This window comes from Podarcis filfolensis, assembly GCF_964270895.1.
Source record: "Podarcis filfolensis genome assembly, chromosome: 2".
Taxonomy (NCBI): Eukaryota; Metazoa; Chordata; class Lepidosauria; order Squamata; family Lacertidae; genus Podarcis; species Podarcis filfolensis.
In genome coordinates, this window is record NC_139605.1 from 56361125 (window position 1) to 56388673 (window position 27549).

At 43.8% G+C, this 27549-nt stretch overlaps 1 protein-coding gene across 4 annotated transcripts in view; it reads left to right on the forward strand.

Annotated features, from left to right (window-relative positions):
* UIMC1 (ubiquitin interaction motif containing 1) overlaps nucleotides 1–26638 on the forward strand; it is an 81117-nt gene extending 54479 nt beyond the window's left edge. For all 4 annotated transcript variants that reach the window (XM_083603836.1, XM_083603835.1, XM_083603834.1 and 1 more), the window contains exons 10-14: nucleotides 12382–12460; nucleotides 14890–15016; nucleotides 23164–23227; nucleotides 25284–25326; nucleotides 26174–26638. In XM_083603836.1, the coding sequence (XP_083459962.1) occupies nucleotides 12382–12460; nucleotides 14890–15016; nucleotides 23164–23227; nucleotides 25284–25326; nucleotides 26174–26387 (527 nt within the window). In that variant the 3' untranslated portion in view covers nucleotides 26388–26638. The remainder of the gene's footprint in view (nucleotides 1–12381; nucleotides 12461–14889; nucleotides 15017–23163; nucleotides 23228–25283; nucleotides 25327–26173) is intronic.
* Nucleotides 26639–27549: the final 911 nt, after the last annotated feature.

Here is a 27549-nt window from a genome sequence, read left to right on the forward strand (position 1 = left end):
GTTCTGCCTCTTACAAAGAGCACCCTCAATACTTCCAGTGCCATCCTGGGCATATCTATTCAGAACCTCTTACTCCTTTGCAAGTGTGCTTAGGATTGCAACTTTAGACTCCTTCACTTCCTTTGTGCCCTTTGGAAACAGACAACATCCTTTATGGCTCTTGTAATCTTTCAGCCTGTAGAGTGCTGGGAAATGCTTTTGGATACCCCAGCAAATATAGCTTTGAGCAGATTGAATGTGAATGCGTACACAGAAAGACTGTTCACTGTTAATTATCTACCTCAAATGGGGTAACACTTTTTGTGTTTTAATTAACGAGGATATCAATCCCGTTTTCCCACAGACATGGCGATTTTATGTTGAGCTATTAGTCACTATATGAAATCTGCTAATGCAGTGCCTGGCTTTCCTTTCGTTAAGGTAGGGGAAACCTGAGGACCACATTAGAAATACATCATAAGCCAAAGGCCTGTTGCCAGTTTGCATGTTTAATAGCAAGTGATTAACATAATTGGCAAAGCTTTTTTTTTTTTGTTAAATTTGTCGAGCCAAGCTGAAATAAATTATTAGTAGGCATGATTCCTATTCCGAAATTGTTGACCTCAAATGTGAAAAACTTGACTTCACCTTTAAACACCTTGGTGTGCAAAATTAGACATCACGAATGTTAAATGCAGTGAATTGGGGCTGCTTTTTATACTTTGCTTTCTGCCATTAAACTCATTTGCCATTAATTATTCAGATATCTCTCTGCGGCAATAAGGAGTAGGAATTTTCTAATAAAAGCAATATTATATATTTTTTTTAAAAAGGAATCCTAACAAGTGTTTGTGGGCTCTAAGGAGGTGGCTTTGGGTCACAATGCCTCCCTGTTGCCTTCCTACTGTTGAGGCACCTGTGTACTTTTGTATACCTTTATGCCCTGCATACAACACAGGCTCGCTGATATTCATGCCACCCTGGGATCTTTGGGTAAAGGACAGTATATAAATTGAATAATAATACAGGGAAAACAATTCTTAGTTATGTAGCATTATCATTTCTAAGACCTTAAGCACAGATTGAGATGCAGGCAGAGATCCCAACTGCAACACAAAGGAAGTATTCACTTTCACCATGCCTGGGGAAGCTGTGCAGCATCTAAGCAGGTCTTCATTGGAACCATTAATACAACATTTATTTATTCAGAGATTTCTGTACCACTCTTCACCAGAAATGGTCACAGGGCAGTTTGCAACAAAATAAGACAATATGCTACATAATAAGCAAGAATATTAAATATAATTCTTATAAAATATATAAGGAACATAATTAGCAGTATCATAATTACAAAATGGCCTAATGTATCAGCCTCTAAAAGGCTGCAAAAAAGGTGAGTTTTGCCTGGTGTATAAAGTTGGGGAGATCATTCCACAGATGCGGAGCTGCCACCAAAAAGGCTCTCCCATGGACCCCCCAACAGACCTAATTTAAGGCAAGGACCACAAGGAAAGCCTCACTCACTGATCTTAATGCAGAAGCAGCTTGATCCAGGGCAGGGCATTCTTTCAAATAGTTGGGGATCAGGTCATTCAGGGCTTAAATGTCAACAGAAAAACCTTTTAAATAGGTCTGGCAGACAAGTGGCAAGCAGTGCAGTTGTTTAGGAATATGAGCTATATGCAGCTACTCTCACCCTGACTGCTGCATTCTGCGTTAGTGGTAACTTCTAGGTCATCTTCTGGGGCAGCTCAACTTAAAGCACATTACTGTAGTCCATCCTGGAGGTTACCATAGAAAACTATAGCTAGGCTATCTTTGTCCAGACAAGGTTGTAGTTGATGTACCAACAAAAGCAGGTTGTAGGCAGTCGTAGTCACGGAGGTCACCTAGGAATGATCATTCTAGCATAGTACCCATCCACAGTGAGCTTGCTCCTTGGAGGACAGTGCAACCTCACCCACAATAGGCTGTCACACAAAACCCCACCCATAGGACCTTCATCTTCTCTGGGTTCAGTTTCAATGTGCTTGTCCACATCCTACCCACTACCACCTCCAGGCACCAGCTCAGCACCTTCACTGCCTCTCCTGGTACTGATAGACTTGAGAGAGGGAGAGCTGGGTGTCATCAGCATATTGATGGTTCCTAAAACAATGTGCTATAATAGTAATGATAACGAGTCACATGCAGAGAATGAAATTTAATGCATGGGTTTGGGATCTTGGAAATTGGAGAAATTAGGCAAATGCAATATTAAGAAATTATCTCCCAAACCAAAATAGAATCCAATCTACTTCTCACTCCTTTTCATACAAACCCTGCCCCCCATTTCCTCTTCCCTCCTGGAGCCTTTGCCTTCTCTCCACCTAATACCACCGCTTTCCCTTCTCTGAAGATGCTAAAGCTACTGTGCCTCTTAACCCTTCCCATGACCTCCCTAGTTCCTGACTACTTATTCCCTTAAGGCTGAAAGCAAAGATATCCTCCTGGTCCTCCACACAATACCGGCATGTTCACACATACTTGTGCGCAACTGTGTCTATGCACAGTGCCTGGAAATAATTAAATAATTCAATTCATACCAGGAAGTGGAGGGAGAGGGCTGGGGAGTTCTTGTGGCTCATGAGGAGAACCTCCCTGGAGCTCAGAGAGGACATCGGTGACGGTGGAGGAAGCCCCTAAGAGACCAGAGGCACAGTGGGGCTTTGTTTAGGTTTGCTCAGCCTCCCCGCCTAACTGCTGATGTGCATGGTAGTACACCAGCAGCAGCTGCTTTCCTGTGCATCCTCCAGCCAGCCCCAGAGCTTCCAATTCCTGTTGTAGGTATTTTTGGTACAGTATTTTTGATCTGGTTTAAGAGAAAGTGGCAGAGAAGGCATCAAAAGGGTGTTTAGGGGGTGCTTCCTCACTTATGCCATTTCCACTTATGCATGTGGGGCACGGGGACATAACCCACGCGTAAGTGGGGAGTCACCTGTATCTGTAACCTGGTAAATCGGAATCTTCATGGAATAGCTGAGGATGCGGGGGGCTGGGATTCCTCCATCCCAGTAAGCTTACATCTGTGAAGTTACTTGGGGCGCCTTCATAGAGCCATAGCTCAGTGGTAGAGCATCTGCCTTGCAAGCAAAAGGTCCCAAGTTCAATCCCCTGCATCTCCAAGTCGAGGGGCTCCCTGAACCCCTGGAGAGCAGCTGCCTGTCAGGGTAGGCAATATTGATCAAGATGGACCAATGATCTGACTCTGTACAAGGCAGCTTCCTATGCTCCCTGAAAAGCTGGCACAGCCTTGCCTGAAGCTTGCTGAACTGAGCTTGCCTGGTATTCTTTGTTTTGCATCCCCACCACTTGATTAGTTCCTTCAGAATTACATGCTCATATTTGGCTGCCCTGTGATCAGGCCAGTAGCACAGTGCGGGAGAAAATCAAAGCTCTGTGCACCATCCTCCCTCTTGATTTGCTTCAAGAGGGCTGCTGCAGTTCTTCCGTTCTGTTGGCTTAAGGGTCAGTGATCCACTTTCAGGACCTCTTAATTGGATTTACTCCAGAGATCTCTGGTACTATATAAACTCTTATCATCTTTCAGTGTTTTCTATTATAAAGGAACCTCTGTGGCTATCTGTCTACAGTTCTGTTACTTCTTAGGGTAAATTTGCTGGCTCTTGTTTAAAGCTTGTAACCTAAAGAAGCTGTTTCAGCTTGGATGATACTTAGAGCCATTTGTTCACTAGTTGCAGCTGTATGTCTTTTGTCTGCACACTGTTCCTGTGGCTCAGAGCACAGGCACGGTTGCCCATTTAAGTTGTTTGGAGATGTTGCCCTAAGCTGACCCATTTATTCTATGGCAAGCCTATCTGGAATCTATATTTAGGAAACATGCAGAGCACCTTCATAGGCACTATTGCAATTCATCAAGCCTGCAGGCAAGCTGGGAAGCATACAGCAAAGCAGGTGTGCCAGAATAAGCCACCTGACAGCATAGTCTGTGCTTGGGAAAAAGAATTGCTCAGACTGAGCAGCCAGGCTGGAGTCAGCAGCCTTACAGGACCAGGTGGGGCTCAGCTAGCCCCTTGTGCCCCTTGGCCTCTGCTGATCAGGTAGCTGCAGTTCCACCCTTGGACATGAATGGCCCTTCCATTTAGCAGGTCGAAGCACCTATCATGTGGAAATAGATGAGGGCAGGCAGGAACTAATGTTCTGGATCCAACTCTGCCACTCAGGAAGCCTCAGTGGCTAGAAGCATTATTTCCCAACTGTAACTTGTTTGATATCTATGGCTGATCCTGGATTAGGAAAGCCTTGCCACACTAGTTCATGCATTGGTTACTTCTAGAGTGGGTTACTGCAGTGCATTCTATGCGGGGCTTCCCTCATGCTTGATTCAGAAGCTTCAGTTAGTGCAGAATGCTGCAGCACAATTGCTGACTGGAGTGAGGCCTTGTCAACATACAACACCTGTGCTCAGAGATTGGCACTGGTTGCCAATTTGCTACCAAACTACCGTATTTTTCGCTCTATAGGACGCACCGGACCATAGGATGCACCGGACCATAGGAGGGGAAGAACAGGGAAAAAAAATTGTTTTTCTTGTTCTCCCCCTCTAAAACAAGGTGTGTTCAAGGTGCATTCACCCGAGCTTGTGGGGCTGGCGGTGGGGAGAAGCGCTGCTTTCCCCCACCGCCAGCTTCAAAGATCCCCAAAGCCTTTCGAGCGCAGCGCCCCGCTGCCCTGCAGAGGCTTTGCGCACAGGCATCCCTAAGCTAGAAGAGCGAGACGGAGCCCTCTGTCTCGCTGTTCTGGCTTGGGAACAGCCTTGCTAGCCTCTGCAGGACAGCGGGGTAAAGGCACCCCGCTGCCCTGGAGAGGTTTTGCGCGCAGCCGTCCCCAAGCTAGAACAGCGCTCCGCAGCGCTCCGCAGCGCTCCGTCTCCCTATTCTGCCTTTGGGCTTAGCGGCGCAGCCTGCATTCGCTCTATAGGACGCACACACATTTCCCCTTAATTTTTGGAGGGGAAAAAGTGCGTCTTATGGAGCGAAAAATACGGTAAGTTCAAGGTGTTACTATTAGTATATAAAACCCTGAACAACTTGGGACCAGTTTACTTACACGATTGCCTTACCTTATATGTGCCCACTTGACTGCTTCAATTGGTGGAACATACAGGTGCCACTTAATATCTGTTCTACATTTGTAAGAACTCAGTCATTTAGTGTGCACTTTGGAACTCCCTGCCTATTGACATCAAACAAGTTTCTTCACTGTGTTTTCTTTGACACCTACTAAAAACATTCTTGTTTAGACAAGCCTGTTGTAGATTCCTTCCCCATGTCTGCAGTCATGGGATTGTTGTCTATCACATGACGGTGTATGTTTTCATTCAACAATGTGGAAAATGACGGACACAGGATGTTTTGGTATTACTCTCTTCCGTGAAGTGGGACTATTGTATTTTGTTCTTTCTCTCTTTGCTGATGAGAAAGAGGAAGGAGCTAAGTCAGAATGCTCCGAGTGTATTATATGTAAATAAAGTAGATTAGCCAAAATGCTGCTTCCTTGGACTGGACACTGTTTCCTTGGGCAAGGAAGCTGGACCACGTCCAAAGGCCATGTGTGCCAGCACCGATTCCTCGGAGAGGAACGAGGCTAGGGTTCGAGTCCCAACAAAGCCAGGTGTGAAACTTCTTGATAGTCAGGAGAGCTATGATGCCAAGACTAGTCAGAAGTATGAGATGGTATGGCCCAAGGCCAATCCAGTTGCAGGTAGTTCCAAAGGTGGAACAGATGATACAGGTGTATACCGTGTGCAACACAGTTCATGAATCGGGGGAGGATGTTGGAGATTCATTCTCCATGTCTGTAGTCATGGGATTGTTGTCTATCACATGACAGTGTATGTTTTCATTCCACAGTGTGGGAAGTGACGGAGACAGGATGTTTTGGTATTACTGTGTTCTGTGAAGTGGGACTATTGTCTTTTATTCTTTCTCTCTTTGCTGTCTGATGAGAAAGAGGAAGGAGCTAAGTCAGAATGCTCCGTATTTACAATATGTAAATAAAGTAAATTAACCAAAATGCTGTGCTATTGGTTCTGTTACGCAAACTGTGAAGACTCTGCGGATCCCTAAGTGTGCTGATGTCTCCAAGGCATCAGTTGCTGTGATGTTCGGGTTGGAGAAAGCTCTTGAAGCTCCTGGCCGACCAGGAGGGAGAGAACATGCCAGTCAGGCATGTGTCTCTGCCAGGGTTCTACACGAGAGTAGGGCACTCCTAACAAAGCCTACCCAGGTACTTGGCAAAATTGTGGTAATTTTTATCTATTTTAGTATTACAACTTTTGCATATTTTAAATTAGGATTGTAATTTTTTTCTTGATTTTCTTGCTTTATCGTTCTGTAAATGGCTTTGAAGGTTTTTTTTTTTAAAAAAAACAATCCTATGTATACATTTTATGAAATAAAATACAGTGGAACCTTGGTTCTCAAATGTCTTAGTTGACGAACAAATCGGCTCCTGAACGCCAAAAACCCGGAAGTAAGTGTTCCGGTTTTTGAAGTTTTTCAGAAGCCGAACATCCGATGCGGCTGTCGGCTATTGATTCCGGGGCGCCTGCGCCAATCGAAAGCTGCACCTTGGTTTTTTAACCTTTCAGAAGTCGAACAGACTTCCAAAACGGATTACGTTTGAGACCCAAGGTACCACTGTAAATATCTGAACGGTGCAGTCAGTCCTCTGAAAGTGTTTGCCTGGTAAGGTGTGGATGGGCACCATTTGTTTCTCCACTTGGGGCAGCAAGTGTGTTAGTCTTGCTCTTCTCTCTGAGCATTTGTAGTGATGCTGAAGTGCAGCAAAGTGCAGGTCAGCAGCTCCCCCTTGAGCAAGCTCCCCCTTGGGGCAGAGAGCAAGGCACTTAGGGCTCACAGCTGCAGTTTTCCCTTTCAGACCCCCTGATGCCTTTCCCCAGCCTCGGTATAAAACAGAAAGAAGCCTTTCATTTCCCTTCCAATCTGCAGATATTTCCAAGGACTGTTCAGACAAGAACCTTGCAACAGACTGGCTGTTACCTTCCCCAAGCCTTTTTGTTCTCAACATGCCCTCCAGCTTTATTCCTCCACCGCAGCGACCACAAAGCTAAAGCTGTCCAGCTCCATAATAGGTCAAGGCAGGGTACCATTCTTTTCCTTCCTGCAGCCACATCTCAGGTGCACAGAATGACACAGTCTTCAGTTTTCTGAGCTGCAGCCATGCTGGTGCTGGTGCTGTTTTTTTTAATAAAGCTTCAACACCGAGAGAAGTGGCACTGATGCAGCATAAAAAAGTAACAGAACTGGCGCAGGGAAAAGCTTCATCACTTCTTGGAAGGGCCAACGTACAATAAATTATTTCCATTAATAGGATCCTTCACACAAAAAATAGCATGGCTGGTAAACGAGAATAGATATTTAGCGGGGTGGGGAGGAAGCCCTAGATAAAGGCAATAGGAAGTCTGCTGCAAAATGTAAGCAGTATACCTAGACACTTGATATAATCTGTTTCGTTTATGGTTCCCCAATAGTTGTAAAGGATGTGAGCTATACTAGGTTTTGATGCTAGGAAAATATGCTGAACCAAAAGGATCCACTTCTCGGCCAAAGGGTATCTTCTGAGGGATTTCTTGCACTCTTGGCTGTAGTGCTTTATCATAGAAATAGTCATGCAGAGAGGAATCTCAGAGAAAGTATTATTTATAGATTATTATATAACATTTATACACCAGTGGATTGTTAAAAACCCCAAAAAAACTCAAAAGATAAAGCGGTAAGAAAAATTTACAACCCTGCTTTAAAACATACAGAAGTCACAATACTAAAGCAGATTAAAATTACCTCAACTTTCTAAGCATCTGGTGGGCTTGTCTAGAGAGGAATATTTTAAGCAGCTGCCCAAAAATGGAGTATGTGAAGGCACCTGCTTGATCTCAATAGGCAGGGAGTTTCAGAGTGCAGGTGATGGCACACTTAACAATTGAGTTCTTACCAATGTTTTATGTGGCGCCTGTAGTAGTGCCAATTCCTCTGGCCGAAGTGGTTGAGTGGAAACATGTAGGCCATCTCATGTGTACACTGGTCCCAAGTTGTTAAGAAAGTAGGAATGGAAAGTTGCTCTGCATCTCTTGGGTGGTGTGGGTTGCATCACTTAAGTTAGCTCCCTGACCATTCTCCCTGCACTGTGGATAGGCAGGTGACTAGCACAGACTGCATGCAGCTGCAGTGTGGATTACAGGAGTCCTGTTGTCTGTTTGCTGTGCCCCTGACTGCTGCTTCCCTCAAAATCGCCATGCAGACCCTGAGACAATATTTAGTTCTCTGCTTCTGGTTTCTTGTTTCCTCAAATCTGAAGGTGATTTCCAAGAGATCACCTGTAACTCTTAAGTAATAAGATGATGTACTTTCAAGGAGGTAAGGTCATGGGAAATCATTGCAGTTATATGATTTGCCCAAGGCCATATTGGAAGATCTATCTTTTTCTATAACTCAGCAAGCAGTTTGAGCTGTCAAGTTTCATAGCAACCAAAAGAGCTCAAAATGTACACAATTTTTTAAAGAAAAGAATGCTGGAATCCTCAGAAACCCATCAAGTTATGCAAATTGCTGCAGGGGAGCTGCGTATCGACTCCTCAAGGTGTATTCTTACTGTGATGTGCTGCCTTGAGCTCCTGGACCATCTCAGTATGGACAGAAAAGCCTAGGCAATGTGGAATGCACAAAAAAAATGGTTTAGATGATATCTAGAGAAGTCAGGAGGATGCCAAGGTTCTTTTGTACTGACAAGAAGAAATCTGAAGCTGATAAAGTTTTAATTTGACTACAATGAGCATTGTGAGCATGTCTGACTTAGCTCAGCATGTTTTGAGGGGAGATGCTGTGCTCATTTTGTATAGATGGCTGAGAGGCATGCTTGCCCACTCCTTTTCTTGCTCTAAGAGGAGATTTATCTTGTAGCTTCTGTTAAGATTTCCCCCCACTAAGCTTCCTCCTTGGGAACCTTGTTCTAGGCTTGCTATCTCTGCTGGAGTTGAGCTCTGCTGGCGCAATCCGGCAATAGCACTCTTGGGTTGAGCGTTTGGAACAGGAGCAGGCCAGCTCACCTGTGACGGGCTGAGCCAACCAGTGATGCCACCCCTGCACTTTCTCTTGCTGCTCTTGGCAGCACAGCTGTCACACCAGGTCTTTTCTGGTGTTTCTGTAGCGCCAGTCCCAAAGGTTTCTAGCAGGATTGCTGTGCCAGATGTGTTCCTTTCTCTTGGAAAAAAATAGCACTGATTAACACCTGAGCTGTGCACAAGGCACTCTGAGAAAGACTGTTACAGGAATATTAACAACTGTGCACTGGCTTAGAGATCTTCTCTGCTTTTGCTGCAAACGAGCTTGTGAAAAAGCCTTTGGGAGCGTCAGGTGACTCGGGGATTAACAGCAGGGCATGGAAGCCTCTTGCACCCAGGTCACTGATTCATATCCAGGCCAGGCTGGTGGAAACAAGTTTGATAACTGACTGGTCAGCATTTCAAAGAGAGAGAGAGAGAGCGCAGATCCACTCTGTCTTAAGAAGAGTTTGGATTTGATATCCCACCTTTCACTCCCTTTAAGGAGTCTCAAAGCGGCTAACATTCTCCTTTCCCTTCCTCCCCCACAACAAACACTCTGTGAGGTGAGTGGGGCTGAGAGACTTCAAAGAAGTGTGACTGGCCCAAGGTCACCCAGCAGCTGCATGTGGAGGAGCGGAGACGTGAACCCGGTTCACCAGATTACAAGACTACCGCTCTTAACCACTACACCACACTGGCTCTCACACAGTGGGCACCCCAGAATCCTCTGCAAGCACATGCTTCAACCCAGGGAGCGCACAGACTACACACTGGTCATTGTAGTATATATATTGGGGCAAATCCACTCATGAAAAGTAGCAGATGAACCAGTCAATTATAGCAACCAGCAAGGGAACAGGGACAAAAGAACTGTGGAGCAAAAATGTATGTTTCAAGGCCCCAGACTGCTCTGGCACCAATAAGGCATCTTTCTAGTCTGAACTCTGTGGGCACCCACTTTACAGCAGATGTTGAGCAAACAGTAACAGTTTTATAGTGCCTATAACACTGATTCAGACCTTTCTCCTAATGAGAATATTGAGCACAGAAAGATCTGATACAAGGCTGTAAAAGTGTTCTAATACACTGTCCCCTCCACTAAATTGCCCAAGAGTGCTTAAAGCAACATCTGTTTCTGCATTAGAAACTCCAGCACCCTGGTGGAAATGGCTGAGGATATCTGATATGTTCCCCAAGTAGCATAGCTGGTGGCCTGTCAACAGGAATATGTTGAAAGGAATTCAACTGTATGGAACAGCACTTTTAAGTTTCTCCTTATATATATTTGGTAAGAAAAGCTGGAGCATTTGGCTGGGCTTGCTGACAAACACATAGCACTGATTATTATTTTTTATTTTTTGGGTCACCCTCATCACCGGTACTGATTGAAAAAAAGAAGTCAACCATTGTTTGAGGGGGTGTATGTATGTGTACTTAAGTGCAGTGTAAAATTTGGCTTAATTGTTGTTGTTGTTTAGTCGTTTAGTCATGTCCAACTCTTTGTGACCCCATGGACCAGAGCACGCCAGGCACTCCTGTCTTCCACTGCCTCCTGCAGTATGGTCAAACTCATGTTCGTAGCTTCAAGAACACTGTCCAACCATCTCATCCTCTGTCGTCCCCTTCTCTTTGTGCCATCAATCTTTCCCAACATCAGGGTCTTTTCCAGGGAGTCTTCTCTTCTCATGAGGTGGCAAAGTATTGGAGCCTCAGCTTCACAATCTGTCCTTCCAGTGAGCACTCAGTGAGCACATCCATTTTCTTAAGAATGGATAGGTTTGATCTTCTTGCAGTCCATGGGACTCTCAAGAGTCTCCTCCAGCACCATAATTCAAAAGCATCAATGTTGGCTTAATTAGCATCTGCCTTTTGTTTTGTTGTTGTTAAAAGTGTGCTAAGAACATAAGAATTGCCAGCTGGATCAGACCAATGGCCCATCTAGTCCAGCATCCTGTTCTCATAGTGGCCAATCAGTTGCCTGTGGGAAACCAGGGAGCATAAACTGGAAACCATGGTTTCAGCAACTGGTGTTCAGAAGCATTGCTGTCTCCAGCTGTAGAGGTATAGCATAGCCATCATGACTACTAGCCATCAATAGTCCTCTGCTCCATGAATTTGTCTAAGTTCTCTTTTAAAGCCATCCACGTTGGTGGCCATCCTGGGGGAGCGAGCTCCATACTTTAACTATGTACTGCAAGAAGGAGTACTTTATTTTATCCATCCTGAATTCTACAGGTTCAAAGTACATGGTTAGTTCAGCTGAAAGTGTGGAATCTACATGGAACAGAGCAAAATGAGCAGAATGTCTAGTGTCCAGTAATAGGCAAAGGATTTATGCCATTTGTTAATGCCTACTTGTCGTCCCATCTGCCCCCATGGATCTTCATCCTTATTCTCAATCTTCTTCCGCTACTGAATCTTTGCCAAAGGATCCCAAAGTCTGCCAAAAACAACAACCAGGATCTCAATCAAAATAGACGATACACCTTAAGTCAGTGCAAGTAAATGTGCCTGGCTTTTTCTGAATATAGAAATAGGATATTTTTGGATTACACACTGAATAAACAAATCCTGCCCACAGTTCAAGCCTTCCTCCTTTCCTACCAGACTTTTAATGCTTAGCTATGCAGTGTATAGAAAGCCTCTGTAATAGTGTTCACCTTTACTCATTGAGGTTATCCAGCCAAGCCTTGACTGAGCCCAAGGGTCTTGCACTTCCTCAGATTGAATCACAGTTCTGGAAGAGATGGAGAGCCTGAAACCTACATACAGGAATCCTGTGTTTTGTGGTTTTCCATATAGGTTCTATGTAGTGCAGCCAAGTAAGCAAACCTAATCTTTATTTCAGGCATTGAAACAGCTCTTTAGCTTAATTTTTTAGGCTGCCAACAGAGGCCATGTGAATGTTGAAACTGAGCTATACATTATTTGCTCAAAAAGTGTTTATGTCAGCTGAGGCAAGTAACATCTAAATGCTGCTGTCATTATCTTTTTATGTTATATTATGTCAGGAGGACAAAGAAGTTAGCAAATATTCTTTCTGGGCGGAAGCTTTACAGCTGCAGCTTTCACAGTAGGAAAGACTAGGCCATTAAAAAAAGAGTCCTCTTTTTTACTTTTCCCACTGTGATGTCCCCAAACGAACTGGTACTGCCTGGGTAGGAGAGCTTTGAAAATGCTTTCCAAATGCACACTGTGTATTTTGTTGGGACTCTTGACAAGCCTCCTCAGGTTCTTAAGAAGTGAGGTGGAACAACTGTTCTGTTCTTGTTTTGAAGTGTTAACCCGACGACAGAGAGCAGCCAAGACTAAAGTCACCAGTTGCAAAGAGTCGTTAGAACCTGCTGACACTGACAGGTAAGTAGGCATGCTGCCATGTTACAGCACTTTTTCCTCTTTCCTTTGAAGAACCTCTTTGGGGCCATTTGTGGGTCCCTTTGCTGCCCCAGTCCATGGAGCTTTGGCTCTCTCTGCTTGAAGGTGATTGCATTACTGCCTGCCTCCACCATCCTTCACTCTGGCATCTGAGAGACTCCTGTGAAAGGAAAGCCCAGCTGATTCTTACCTGTTTTTGCCTTTGGCTTCCCTTTCACTTATTTTTGACTGGCTCTGTGTTCTGTTTGTATTCTGTCAAGTTTTGCTGAGGCGCTTTTGATATGCTACTCTCTGTTTTAGCGCTTTGCTCTCCCCAGCTCTCCCACCCTTCCATTCATCTCCAAAGCCGTTGCCACACATGGAACAATACTTCCCCCATAAAACTCAGTGGGTGATATGAAGGTTGGTTCTGAACTTTGAAATCCCTGCCCTTGGTTCTTTGTCCTTGTCACATTCAATCTCTTGGGCAGGGAGGAAGAGGAGGAGGAGAGAGGAAAGGGGGTTACTGACAATCTGATTTGGTGTCTTCAGCTCTGCACACAAACACCCACCCACCCACCCACCCACCACACACACATATTACTCCTGAGAGAGTGCAGCCCTATACAGAAAAAAGGTTGCCTATTTCAGCACTACAGGGATCATGAAATGCTAGGATTGGCATCTAAGTTTTATAAATGCTTGGCAGATCATGGCTGAGTTCATTTTGATTCAACCAGCTGGTGATCTGCAGTACACTATACAGTGAAATCATCTGGAAATCAGACAGTGCCACTGGGGATTGCATTTGCATGGTTCAAGTCAAACCATTATGAATGAGTCAAAATTTATAGCCATTTTCATTATGCAAAAAGCCACATAGAGCTGCTACTCAAGTGCTAGCACTGTACTTGCCTGTTGTGGCTGCCATGTTTCATCTGAGCTTGAATTTCCTTGCGCCCTGCTTTGCCTCTCCCTCCATTCCATGTCTCAAAGAAAGATCATACAACAAGTATGCCCATTTTCTACCAAGGTGTTGGAGGGGATTGCTTGTACAACTGCACAAATCTGTAATGATGGTGTTTCATTGTGGTGGAAATGAGCAGGTTCCAATTGCTCTGAGGTTTGCTTTTGTGTGTTGTTGTTGTTTTCAAAGTAATCTATAACAGTGGCTGACAAGCAAAATCCTATAGTGATAGAAAATTGCCCCCACAAAGCTTGAGCAGCATTTTTTTTGTTTGTTTGTTTGCCCTGGGACAAAACATGCAATTTAGTTATAATTCATTGGCTACAGTTGCTAAAGTGAACATATATCAAATCCCTGCAAGCAGCAGAGCCTTGGGCTGTTGACAAGCTCTAAGAGCAGGTAGCTGTTGAAAGAGTGAGTTAGCTTTGAGTGGCAGATCTGCATGTCAGAGAGATGCTTGATGAAGAAGGCTGGCAAGGATGGTACCTGCAGTGATATCCTTAATGAAATTAGACTTTGTTCAGATGGAGATGGTTTTGTTTAATCTTTCTTGCTGCCACCCCTCCTCCCCCTCCCACCCACACAGCATCATAAGAAAGGATCTGACAGTAAAAATCCCTGCCATGGAAGTAATTTTGCTGTTACAAACACTGGATGGCAACATCACTAATGGAATTAGGCTAATTATAGAGAGGACAGCTTCTGTTTAGACACATTATCTTGGTAATCAGCAACGACTGGAAAGAAAATATGGAAAAGTACTGCAGAATTTAGCATGGAGGGGGCTCTTCAGAGGCTTGTTGAGCTGTTCCAGTTCAGGACCCCACAGTTCAGCAGCTGCACCCTGTTCAAGTTCTGCACTTGCGTTCTTGTGATCTAGCTGTCCTTCCTGCTTGGTGGGCACAGTCAGTTTCACAGCACAGAAACATGTGCACACAGTTTAGGAGGTTGGAGTGAAAGGAGTTGGGAGAGGATGACATTTCTGCCAGATTTTCTGGAAATTGGCCGACCCTTCTAAATCTTGCGAGGTCTAAAATGGAGTCAGTGCCCTGGAAGACTTGATGTGCAAGTTTAGATGAGTTCATTCAAACTCAGGAAAACATATCTCTGATTTAATGCACATAGTATGCTTCATAGGCAAAATGTAACTCCCTTTTCCAAAAGCATAACACTTCATTTCAGCTGTGTTGACAGGATGTTTTATGTCTGAAGGGAAACGGGCATTGTTTGAGATAGTTAGAGGAGCTGATTTCATTACCATCCCACTGCTGCAGCAGCAGGACACAGAAAAGCAGTTGGGGGAAAACCACTAATCACTCCATCCTTTTGATTGGCATCAGGCCAGTTTTATTGGTCATCCTGCTGTGCACATTGACAAGCCTTCGCCACAGAATGGCTTGGAGAAGCAAAAAGCACTCAAGGCAGAGTGAATCCTAATGTGATTCTTTCTCTTCTGGCCTGGTAGGTATGAGAAGTGTTACCTCTGTAAGACTGTGGTGCCATGGAAAGAGTATCACAGGCATGTGGACGACTGTCTTTGGAGTCGGACTGCTAATGGAACCCAGGGTGACAGTAGGCCAAGGCGCACAAAGGTGAGAATAGACTCTTTTGTGAAGCAGTTTTATTTTCTCATGCTTGCATATCTGTTCCAGCAGGTCTATGCATTATTGCATATCTGTCCCATTATTGCATACATTATTGCATATCTGTTCCAGCAGGTCATATGCGTTAGTGCATATGATTTTCTAAAGGGAGGCTGTGCATTAAAGTAAGACTTACCCCGGCTGCTTAAAAGCTGCTCTTAGGAACCTAAGAGACTGCCTTATACCAAGTCAGACTGTTAGTCTATCTAGCTCAGCATTGTCCACAGCGACTGACAGTGTCTCTCATGGATTCCAGAGAGGGGTCTCTCCTAGCCCTATCTGAAGATACCAGAAATTGAATCTGGGCTCTTCTGCATGCAGAGTAGTTTTTCTGCCACTCAGCTAGGACTGTCTTCCTTAAGTTTACCCCACACAGCAAAGAAGAAGAAGAAGAAGAAGAAGAAGAAGAAGAAGAAGAAGAAGAAGAAGAAGAAGAAGAAGAAGAAGAAGAGGAGGAGGAAGAAGAAGAAGGGATTAAATTTATATACTGCCCTTCATCTCAGGGCATTTCACAGGAGAAAAATACAGGATAGAAGCACAAAATAAATAGTTAAAACAAAAACAGTAACCGCCCCACTCCCACAAACACATTTTAGACTCTGTAGAATATTAATTGGCCAAAGACATGGTGTAAGAGGAACATTTCACCTGGCACATGAAGATTTATAGTGAAAGTGCTAGGTGAGCCTTCCTGGGGAGAGCATTCCACAAATGGGGAGCCAATGTAGAAAAGGCCCATTCTTGTATTGCCACCCTCTGGACTTCCAATGGAGGAGGCACATCAAAAAGGGCCTCGGATGATGATGGCAGTGTCTGGGACAGTTTATATGGGGAGAGTTGGTCCTTGAGATATTGCCATTCTGAGCCATTTAAGGCTTTATAGGTCAAATCCAGCACTTTGAATTGGGTTTTATTATTTGTTAATTACCCACCCTTCGTCCTAAAGTCCCAACCTTAAAACACAATTGATGTAACTGTGCAGATGTCATGCTCTCATGGGCCTTTTGCATGGAACCTGGCATCCCAGGAGGGTGGATATTCTAGAGGTTTGACCCAAACCTTGCCTCAATCAGATGCAGCACATATCTACTGTACCTAGCATGACTTACTACAGTGCATCAAAAAAATGAAACACCCCGCTCAGCATCATAGTGTAACTGTGAGGAGCAGCGGGTGAGGATTAAATGGTCAGCAGGGAGAGGAAGTAACTTTCTGTGGGGCAGCTGAATGTGATATCTCTAACAACAAAAGTAAGCTTGGCTATGATGCTATTCAGACTTACTACCTGCTGCTTGAGAGCTGCTCTTCCACGACATGATCCCATGTAGAGAGGTTCAAATCCCTGCTCAGCCACCAGCCTCTGTGAATGCCCTTTAGCAAGTTATCTCTTCAGCCTAATCTTTCTTGCAGGATTGTGCACTTGAGATTAGACTGTGTTATAATTCACCCTGAATTCTTGGAATGGGATGAGAAGTCTCGATTCTCCTGGCCCCCTCCTGTTTTTGACTTGGCACTGCATGCTAAGTATCTTTCTAGTCCTTGTGGATGTGGAAAATAGGTAAAATCTGTGACTCTCAGATCACTACTTTCCCCTGAGATGATGATGATTTGCTTACAAAGTATATACATTGTTCTGTGTAGTACAGGGGCTCTGAAACTTTCTCCCTCCTGAGCCCACTTGAGAAGGTTAACATTTACTGACGCCTGCCAGTCACAAAGTGGCAGTGTGTGGGCAAAGCCAGTGAGGAAATGACAGTGGTGATTGGCATAATCAGCCAACAGTAAACTGGCACAATTTTCTATTGACGTCCCCTCTTCTGTAAATCGTTGGATTCATTATCACAGCAATTTCCTTGTGCAAGGAGTTCCATAGGTCAGGTTTCCTCAAGCTAAATACAGGGTTGGCTCTGGAGGCGTCTGGACTCAGCCCTGCCATCCAGTTTTAGAAAGAATTTCTTCCTACAGTTCCATAAGTGTATTTTTATTTCATAGTTCCCTTTTCTTCCACCTCCCCCAGTCTCTCCAAATATTTTTTATTAATCTCTGTCATGTCTTCTACCCTTCTCCTTCCACAGTTAGCTTGTACCCTGTTCCCACCCCCATACTGCCAGCTTTCAGCAATCCTCCTTCTCCACCACCTGTAACAGCTTCCCTCTCTTTAGTCACATATTATTACTTGAAAAACATTTTATATCTTTCTAGTTTCCTTCCTGCTCTTGCCCTTTCCCTTCTGAGGAGGGAGGAGAGGCTTCCTGGCTCAGCTGGTGACTAGTTGGGAAGGGAGATTGGAGCTTGTCTGTGAAGTAGATGAAGGGCCACCCTAGAGGCGTCCCCTTTCCCACTCCCTCGGCCCATATCTCCATGTCCTCTTCCTCCTTTCCATTCTTTCTCTTCCTTCCCTCATGCTCAGCCAGCCATGTGGTCCATTTCTCCTCTTTCCATTCTTCCCTTCCAGTTCTCCATGTTCCAGCCTCATTCTCTGACCAGTTCCTATGCACCACACATGTGTGGAGCTGCTGCTGCTGTCCTGCCAACCAAAAGGTCACTGCATGACCAAGGGGCAAGCTGAAGGGCTGAGGCCCAATATTGGTCCCCAGCCCACAACCCCTCTCTAGTAGTTTTGCAGAAGTTGATAAGGGAGGGCCTCAAGGACACCTGCTTGTCTCTCAGGAGCAGGAAGTCTTTATCTCCTTTCCTAGCCCCAAAATTCTTCCATTTCTCAGTGGTGCGTGCTGGGATTTGCACTGCTAAGCTAGAACAAAACAATGTCTGTTTCAGGAATAAGTTTCCATCTCCGCCTTTGCATCTCCCACAACCCATGTACTTGCTTCCGCTTCTGAAGTTGTGTGCCACACCAGCAAGTTGAATGCTGGAGCAGCATATTTGTCTCATCCCAAAAGAAGTGTTACTTTCACAGGGATGTGTTTTGCTAAGTCAAAATTGATTCCAAATCCCTGAATATCGATAAGAGGCATGCCTTGATGTCCTTCAGTCCCCAAATAGACAGCTCTCTCTTTTTGAGTTCTTGTTATATGTTTCTCTACCTGCATGTTCCTCTGCAATTTTGTTGTTTCAGCTGCACCATAGCTACATTGTGAAAATGCATACTGTTATCATTTCTGTGCTCATCTCATAATATTATTTGTCTGTTATGAACATTTATGGCCTGTCCTTTTGTAGACAGCACAATAGAAGAATACATTGTTTCCTGCAGTGCCACAGACAGCAAATGCAAATATGTTTTGATCTAGCCCAAAGTTGAGGGGAAAGGACAGGCTTTTCCCCAGATTGCAGAACCTATCAATGAGAATTGGGGGAGCATCTTTCACATATGATCCAGGAACTCATAATGCTTCCATATCATGCCATGCCATGCACACCAAAGGCCATGAAGGGGGCAGTTGCAAAAATAGTTTATCATCATCATTACCACCATCTTTTATTAAATTTGTTACACTTGCTTGTCTCACTTTGTCTTGCCCAGGGCAAACCAAGTGACTTACAAATTTGCTTTCAGGAACATTTGTACATTTTAAAGTACTACATTGCAGTATTCAGACATGACACATTTAAAACCAAATTCACAGGCGAAAACATAGAATAAAGGTATTGACATTGGCAAGCTCTCGTTCACATTATTCCTGTTCATTCACATTATGCCCCATTCACATTAAGTCTGCCGGCATCATGAAAGAGTCTGAGTTGACACTCTTTAGAAGAGTGTGCATTAGAGTGCCATATTCTTTGAGAGAGAGAGAGAGAGAGAGAGATGCAAATACATGGTTCCAAACTCTTTATACTTCTCCCTTGGCAAAAAGAGACCTGTACCTCTTAGAACTTGTTTCTCAGGAGTGTCCTGTTCTTTCAAAAGGTAACTGTGCCGCCCCCTGAGCGCAGAGTATGTGTTACAGAGAACCCCTTTGCCACGAAGCCTACGCTACATAGGTGCAAACCATAGTTAACTAAAATTTATGGGTGTTCCCAGTATTAACTGGAATGCAGACATTCAGATATTTTTGACAGGCCACTTTTCCTGAATCATTCACTGGGCCCCAGTTTGCTGCAGCCCTTAGTTTTCAATTATACTATCATCTTTAAGTAATGACAAACTGGGTATATAATTATTTTGTCAAAACACTATTAAACCTGGTCTATTTACCATATGATAATTTAGCTGGCCCTCTCCCTTCGCATTGGTCACTGATGTTCCTCCAGCTAATGCCTTGTGGGCATTTAACCTCCGGCATATGAAATGCGGATCAGCATCCTGGTGCCCTTGCGCCCTCTGATGCACTTGCCTGCTACCTTGTGCGCACTGCCCATCTTGTTTGCGGTAGAGGTCTGCGTGCAGCCTCCTTGCTGATTTATTTCTGACAGGGAGGTTGTAATCCATGGCAGCAGCGCGAGCGCTAAGGCAATGTGATTTCTCAGCAGGAAGATGCAACATGATGTCTCAGTTTTGTCTAATCCCTTAAATCCATCACATACCCCAGGCCCTCGGGGATTCGCATGCAAATGACGAGATTGCCTGTTGATGAGTTTGGCTGGGACACAGCCAAGCGTTATGCAGTTTCCAGCACTGTGGGAGGCCTCTGTTAATGCCACTGACTTCAAATCTCTTTTTTCTGATGTGGACAGAGCCTGTTTTATACTAAAACAGGAGGCATTACACACCCCTTTGGCATTCCGGGTCTAGGTCCTCTCCCTTGTTCCTCAGTACCTGCACAAAGGAGCTTCCACATGCTCTCACGTGACCTGGGCATTGCATGTTCTGAACTGAAAGTGTGCTTCTCCTGAGGCTCGCTCTCCCTCTCTCTCTCTCTCTCTCTCTCTCTCTCTCTCTCTCTCTCTCTCTCCCCCCCCCCCCCCCGCCCTGTCTGTATTCCTTGGGGAGCTGGAGGAATGCCTGCCCAGAATTTTTTGATGTACATAAGATTTTTCTGAGTTTTTTTTTTAAAGAAAGAATCATAATCTCTAAAGAATCTGGAACCTTCAAAGTTGACAAATTTACTTTAGTATTCTACCTGATTACCACATAGAACTTGATGAGCAATTAAAATAAACTGAAAGAGTTTGATTAATGGTGGATTGTATTTAGTTAGCCAACAGATGCACAGCATAACAGAATCAGAATGCAGTTTCTGATCTCCATTTGATTCCTAGACTGAAACTAGATGTCCTACAGCTACCACCAAAAGCAGCAATCCTACAACCCCTCTGCCTTCTTACTCCCCCAGCACAGCTAATAACCTAAAATGTAGGATTCAACATCACTACACTTAGCATTTCTTTACCATCATTCCCTTTGCTGGGCCTGGTGATTTTATATTTTTGTGACAGCCAGGGACCTCTCATAACATCTCTTCCCAGTTCTAACATAACAACACGGTTCTTGTTTGTTACCTCCTGGCATACCATCATGGGATGTGTGTGTATGTCTGTTTCATGTTAATTATGTTTGCCATAGCATGTAATCCAGATGATAAATCCCCAAATTCTTTCTAATCTTTAGTGACTTTTTTGTGAACCTCTCACCAAATCTGTTTTACTAAGCCCTTCTTTTGTTACAGCCAAATATACATTTTGGGCCAGTGCTAGATGCTCCCATCCATCTTTGGCTTTTGATTTGTATGCTGCTGCTCATATTGTCAGAAAAGCACTATTAAATGTCTGGGTCAGATATAAGGACCTGCTGGAAAATAAGACTCCAAGATGGCTATCACCAATGGAAGCCAAGGCAGTCAAAAAGCTAAATATGGAGTCGAAATGGCCAAGATATTGGGAAATTTTGGAAAAAGAAGGGGACAAATTGAGATTGCAGAGTTTTGAAAAAATAAAAGGGAAGGTGAGAGACTGGTTACATTATCATCAAATAAATGAAGTGTTTAAATTAGACAGTAAAATAGGCTTCCAGGTGGAAAAATCAAAATTAGAGACTGAACTGTTAGAATCTAGTACTAAGAATTTGTCAAAAATGTATGATCTGCTGTTGAAATGGAATACACAAGATGAAACGGTAAAATCAAGTATGATTAAATGGGCTCAGGACATCGGTCATAACATTATGTTCGCTGATTGGGAAAAGTTGTGGACCACCGGGTTGAAGTTTACGGCGTGTAACGCCCTAAGAGAAAACATAATGAAAATGATTTACAGGTGGTACATAACCCCAGTCAAGCTTGCAAAGATCTACCATTTGCCAGATAATAAATGTTGGAAATGTAAAGAAAAGGAAGGTACATTCTTTCACCTCTGGTGGACGTGCCCGAAGATTAAGGCATTCTGGGAAATGATCTATAATGAACTTAAAAAGGTATTTAAATATACGTTCCCAAAGAAACCAGAGGCCTTTCTCTTGGGTATCGTCGGCCAGGGGGTGTTAAAGACGGATATAACTTTCTTTATGTATGCTACAACAGCAGCTAGAATACTTATTGCAAAGTACTGGAAGACACAGGATCTACCCACACTGGAAGAATGGCAGATGAAGGTGATGGACTACATGGGTTTGGCAGAAATGACGAGCAGAATCCGAGACCAGGGAAGAGAAGCGGCGGAAGAGGAGTGGAAGAAGTTTAAGGATTACTTAAAGAAATACTATAAAATTAATGACAGTTAGAATGATGTTGGGCTTAAAATAAATGGTTACTATTAGTAATGGTTAAGACAGAGAGAATAAGGACGATTAATATAAATCTATAATAAAATAAGGGAAGATTCGCTGAATAATTGTAAGAACTTGGAATACAGAAACGGGAAGCAAGAGGAAGTCGAGGAAGTAAGGTCTAAGAAATTAGGACATGAAATGGTACTTGTTTTTTGTTCTGTTAACGTGTGTTGTTTTTTGTATGTTTTGTTTGTGTTAATATAAAAGCTGTTTAATAAAAAATATTATAAAAAAAAATGATTTGTATGCTGCTGCTGGGATGGGCAGACAGGGGATTTCGTGGGTAGAGAGGAAAACGGACAGATAAACTGGGATGACTTCCATGGCAATTAACATTTTGAAGTGACAGAGACATTTAGGGAAGTTTCATCTGCATAGCAAAGGGTGTCACAGGAGGCCAGTGGGTCCAAAACAGATTGCAGCTCCTTTCAGCAACCTGATCATGTTCTCTTCCATCCCTTTAGAATTAGTAGTGTCTAAGGTTGTTGCAGGGATTTTGCATAGAGGTCTCACCTTGATTGTGGAGTCCTGCCTCTCTACCTAGCCCTGCTAAACTTAATAAGTAGTTTGCAGCTAGAGTGTTAAAGCCCAGAAGATGTCATCTCTCTCCCCACAAGCTGTTAAAAACTTGGAAGATCTGGGCAAATAATCATTTCTCTGTTTTTCCTTTCATCTCGGCTCATGGAACTTCTTTACCTGGCTTGATTTCTGCATATTTTAGACATCTTCAGTGAGAATATGTCAAAATGGTGCTTCATTTAGACAAGAGGTTGAGGTTATCCTCAGTCTACAGAATGAAATACAAAAGTTGATAAAACAAGGGACAAGATTATTTGCAAAGGCTAGACTTGGAGCCTTTGCCTGTCGATCCTTATGGCACACCTCCAGTAGAGCATTCTCTGCTTATCCGAATTAGTGCACCTACAAACAAGATGTCTTAAAAACAACTACACATGTTCCTGAACATTAGGGTTGCAAAGAAGTGCCTGAAAACACTGTGCCAATATCTACTAAAAAAAATAGAAGATAAAATGGGAAAGGTAGTGATCAAAGGGATGGCCTTCTTTGCTCAGCTCACTTGCAAATTGTTCATTGCTCCTCCCCCCACCCTACTTTTACACACCAGATTTCTATGAGACCCAACCCTTTTCTCCCATGCTCTTGCAAAGCTTTTGACCACGGATCCTGAGCCACAGGAGATGTGCAAGTTTTGAAATAAGGTACAGTTTCCAAAATGTTTTGTGTTCCAGATTGACATAATTTTGAAACCAGTGTTACATTGCCAAGTGCCTTCTACTCAGGTAGTCTTCTTTATGACATTCTCCCAATGCCTTTTTGCCTCTGTCCAGAATACATAGCAGGAAATGTTCTGCCTTAGGAGCTCTGTTCGTGCAGGACCTAATGAGGATGTTTTCTTACTTTGCCACAGGAGAAGGGAAGAATGGAAGGCCACCTCTTGAGCATGCTGGAGCAATCCGAACACAAGGCTTCAGGTAGGAGAGCCAGCACACTTCATTGCATGGGTGGGAGACCTTGTTCAGCTGGAGGGCTACATGCCTTCATGGGTCACAGGCTAGTGGTGGGCAGGACTAGAGGCAAAAATGGGTAGAGCATTAGATTCTTTGTACAGTAGGCTACATTCCAGCCACACCAGAGGTTTCTAACCTGCCACCCATGCACTTCTCTCCATCTACCATTCAAGCAAAGAAGAGCAGCCATTGCAGTTCATTCCTGGGCACATTCCAGCCAGGCAAAAGCACTTAAGGAGGGCATGGAGCAGGGCTGGTGAGAGATATGGGCCAGATAGATATGTCTTGAGGTCTGCATTTGGCCCTCGGGCCTGAGATTCACTAGACCTTTGCCTTATTGCTAATATATTAATTCTACTGTTGCTCTCTAACATAGCATAAGAACAGGGTTGCCTTCTATCTACAGAGCGTAGTTCAGCCTTGGTTGCTGCTGTTCTCCCCCGCATGCATGGTTTTTTCTGAAGAAAGACCCAGGCCTTTGCGCACCACAATTTTGTTGCTCTTAGCAGAGCTGTTTGGCCATAATGAGGGCAAAGGTCATTACTGGGTGTCTTGATTCTTGAAGGAACATCCCCAGAAGCTTTGTGAGAGGTCTCTTTTGAAACAAGACAGCAGAAACGCATCTGCCTCCTTTTCCCTGCATAGTAATTATTCAGCTATATTTTAAAAAATCTTTTCATTACCAGTTTTTCTGCTAACATTTGGTTTTAGTTTGTCTCTGTAAAAGGCGTAGGTTCAGGTGATAGAAGTCTAAAACAAAATCATTTTTAAAGCTCCATCTGTTGCCATGGGGCTCCTTCCAAGATTGCAACACCAGAAAAGGTATAGTTCCCCCTCCTCTGCCAAATCCAGTTTGGCTGAGCAGTGTTTTCCAAGGGATGCAGGGATGAATGTTGTCTTGAAAGAGTGGCCAGCCATGATCACAGAGCTGTAGGTTTTGAGGGGTTTTCTACGCCTTCCAGTCCACCCCCCTGCTCAGTGCACATGATACAGAACTGGAGCATCATCAATAGATGGACATTTTAGACCTCTGTTTGAAGACCTCTAGCAAGGGGAAGAGTCCACCATCCCTCTAGGTGATCTGTCCCACTGTCGAGCTGCTCTTGCTGCCAGGAGGCTTCCCCAAACATTCAGCTGAGTTCTACACTCCTTAATCTTAAACCTATTAGATCTTCTCTTGCCCAATGGGGAAACAGTGAACAAAGCTTTGCCCTCTTCTGTGTGACAACCCTTTGGGTATTTGAAGGGTGCTATTGCGTCTCTCCTCAACCTTCTCCAGGCTAAATATACCCGGTTCCTTTTAAGGTCATGTCTGTATATTTGCCCCTTTTTAATTTGACTAGTTGTCTTTGAGGAGGGGTAGAAAGGCCTCCAGGGAAGACACAATGATTGTTAAAGCAAGAACACACACACACACACCTGTCACCTTGTAACATTATGAACCCTTAAGGCACCCTTCCTCAATATTGTGCCCACTACCATTCCCATCATCCCTGACCATTGTCTGTGCTGGCTGGGGCCAAGGGTCAAGGACGATGGGAATACTAGTCCAAAACATGTGGAGGATACCAGATTGAGGGAGGCTACTTCATGATAAAAGACAACCCCCCCAAAACTGAAGTTCTCCTCCCCTCCCTCCCCCACCAAGCAACGTGTTCACAGAAAAATGACTACTTCTTTCACAATGGGGTTCTAAACAGGAGTACAGGGGTCAGGGCAGCATTCGTTTCTTCAACATTTCCTCACGGTCCTTGTTTCCACACCACTGACCATCTTTGTTGATCTCCTCCAAACCTGTTCTAATTTGTCTACAAAATCCTTCTCAAAGTGTAATCCTCAGACTGGACAACTAATATTCCATTTGAGGTTTTATGTATTTCTATATATAAACTGCATACTTGGCATAATGGCTTCTAAGCAGTCACTAGTGCAAAACAAAATGGAACTTGCACTTCCTATGACTTGGAATTTTGGACCACTGCTGGTGGGATTAAGATCCTGTGATGCACTCTCATTTCAGATGCAGAGGAGGCTGCCGCACTATCTGGAGAAGATGACTCAAGGTGAGCTAGTGCCACAGGGTCTTTCACCTGCCATAGCAAAAGTATGACCACCCTAGTGCAGGTTTTGAGCACCGTGCTATCAGCAAAGCTAAAGGAAAGGCTTTAGTAAGGTGGAAAGTTTACTGTATGTAACATTAGTTTCTGCCGTTGATGGACAAGGAACTCAGCCATTTCTGAATAGGAAGGAAATAACTCTGAGTGCAACACTAGGAGGTGTTGACTACATTAGACAGTAGAGTTCTCATTTTATATCTTCTTCATTGGTTGCCAGTATGTATAGGGGCACAGGTTATGGTGCTGCTGATTGCCTAAAAAGCCCTAAACGGTACTAGAATATTTGAAGAATCACCTTCTCTTACATGACCTGGCCCTGCTTGCTGCATTAATAATGGGAAGGCTTGCTCTGCACCCTGTTGTCATTGCAGGTCAAATTGACGGAGACAGGGCCTTCTCTGCATTGGTCCCCAGAGTCTGAGGCTTCCTCCTCCAAGGGGTCCCACTGGGCTTTCATTATTGGTGATTAGACAGGTTGCTGAGACCTTTTTGTTCAACTGTTCCTTTAGTAGAATTCCTCCTCCTCCCCATTGTTTTATATGTTTGCTCTATTTTGTGCAATATTCTTTCTCCTCTTTTTATCTTTATTACTGCATGTGTTTTGTAGGACGTTTTAACCTAGGTTGTGAGCCACCTTGAAGGGAACCAAAAGGCAGGGTAAAATGCATTAAATAAATAAAGAGGAAGAAGTTGGAAGAGTTGCATTTTGTAAGACTATGGCTTACAGACTCATGTTGTAAGACTAGCTGTCTGGTTTTACATTTTGTTTTCTTTTGTATTTCCCTCCCATCAGGTGCAGCTTGGCAGAGGCAGACAAGAAAGCAGAGTGCAGTCGCAATGTCCAGAGCACCTTTCCCCAAGCAGGTTGTAGTGACTCTCCAATTAAATCTTTCACCTCCATTTCTGAAGCCAAAGACTGCCTAGTGGACTTCAAAAAACAGCTCGCCATTGGCTCTGGCAGTCAGAAACAAGCCAAAGCCAGCCTCAGGAGCAGGAAGAAATACTGAGCATTGCACAATGGAAAAAGGGCCTGGAAACGGAATAGGAAGCAAGCTCTTCCATTCCACTGACTTTGTCTGGCAGGAAGAGCGCAACTTCTCTACCAGCTTCAGACATCCCTCTTCTGTACATATTGTATGAACCATACAGGATTTGTCATGTATTGAATTGGTTGTGTACTTTATAGATGCCTCTTCAACCTTGCTTTTCAATTATAAAAGAAAATGAAATATATTTATTATGTTTTTATAATCTGCAATCTTCTGCTGTTTGGGAATCCTTTTTATTATTGTTTTATTTTATTACTTCAAACCTATGTGTCCATAAAAAAGCCCACTGGTCAGTATGAGGCATCTTATTGCATATGTCAAAAACTTGGTGAGTGGTCTAGCCAAAGCTGAGCATTTTTAAGACCTGTTATATGAGTGAGAGAGACATAAAGGTGTGCTTCTGCCATTAAAAACAATGGTTCTTTAGAGGTGTGTATAGCTTTGGTTATAGCCTGCCCTGTTTTGCACTAACTTCACACTGCTGACGGAATATGAGTGTGATGGACAAGATTAGCCAGTCTTCGGCTTACGTTCTACACGGGCAGGCACCATGACTTGAGCACAGATCAATAAATACAAAAGATGAGAGAAAAAGAGGACAAAAATTGGGTTTTCGTCCTAATATATTAGATTAAATTAAATCAGAAATGGCCAACTTCTTAAATCTGGCAGGCTGAATTATCCCTGGCCAAGGTGCTTTGGGGTATATTTCCAATCTGGCATAGGAAAGGAAAAATCAAGGCAGGTATCAAATGGGGTCTCTAGTCTGCCAATTGCTACCCTGAGTTACACACACACATAGCAGGTCTGTGAGGCTGTGGTATCAATGGTGTGGCTCCCCTGCTTGTCCTATGATCAATCCCCTCTCGGCTGCTGTTTTAATTTTAATTGAAGGCCACATTTAGCCTGAGCTCTGTTGTGCTGGGTACTGTACCGTAATATAATTCATTCAGTCCCTGCCTGAAAGAGCTTCGAATCTAAAAATTAGGCCCAAGGGGTATCTAACATGGCCTGTGGCACAGCAAAAGCGAGCAGCCCACACCTTGATGTTCTGTTATTACCTAATTGTTCCATGTTTCTACAAAATACTGTACATTCTTGGGACTTTATTTTATTTTGA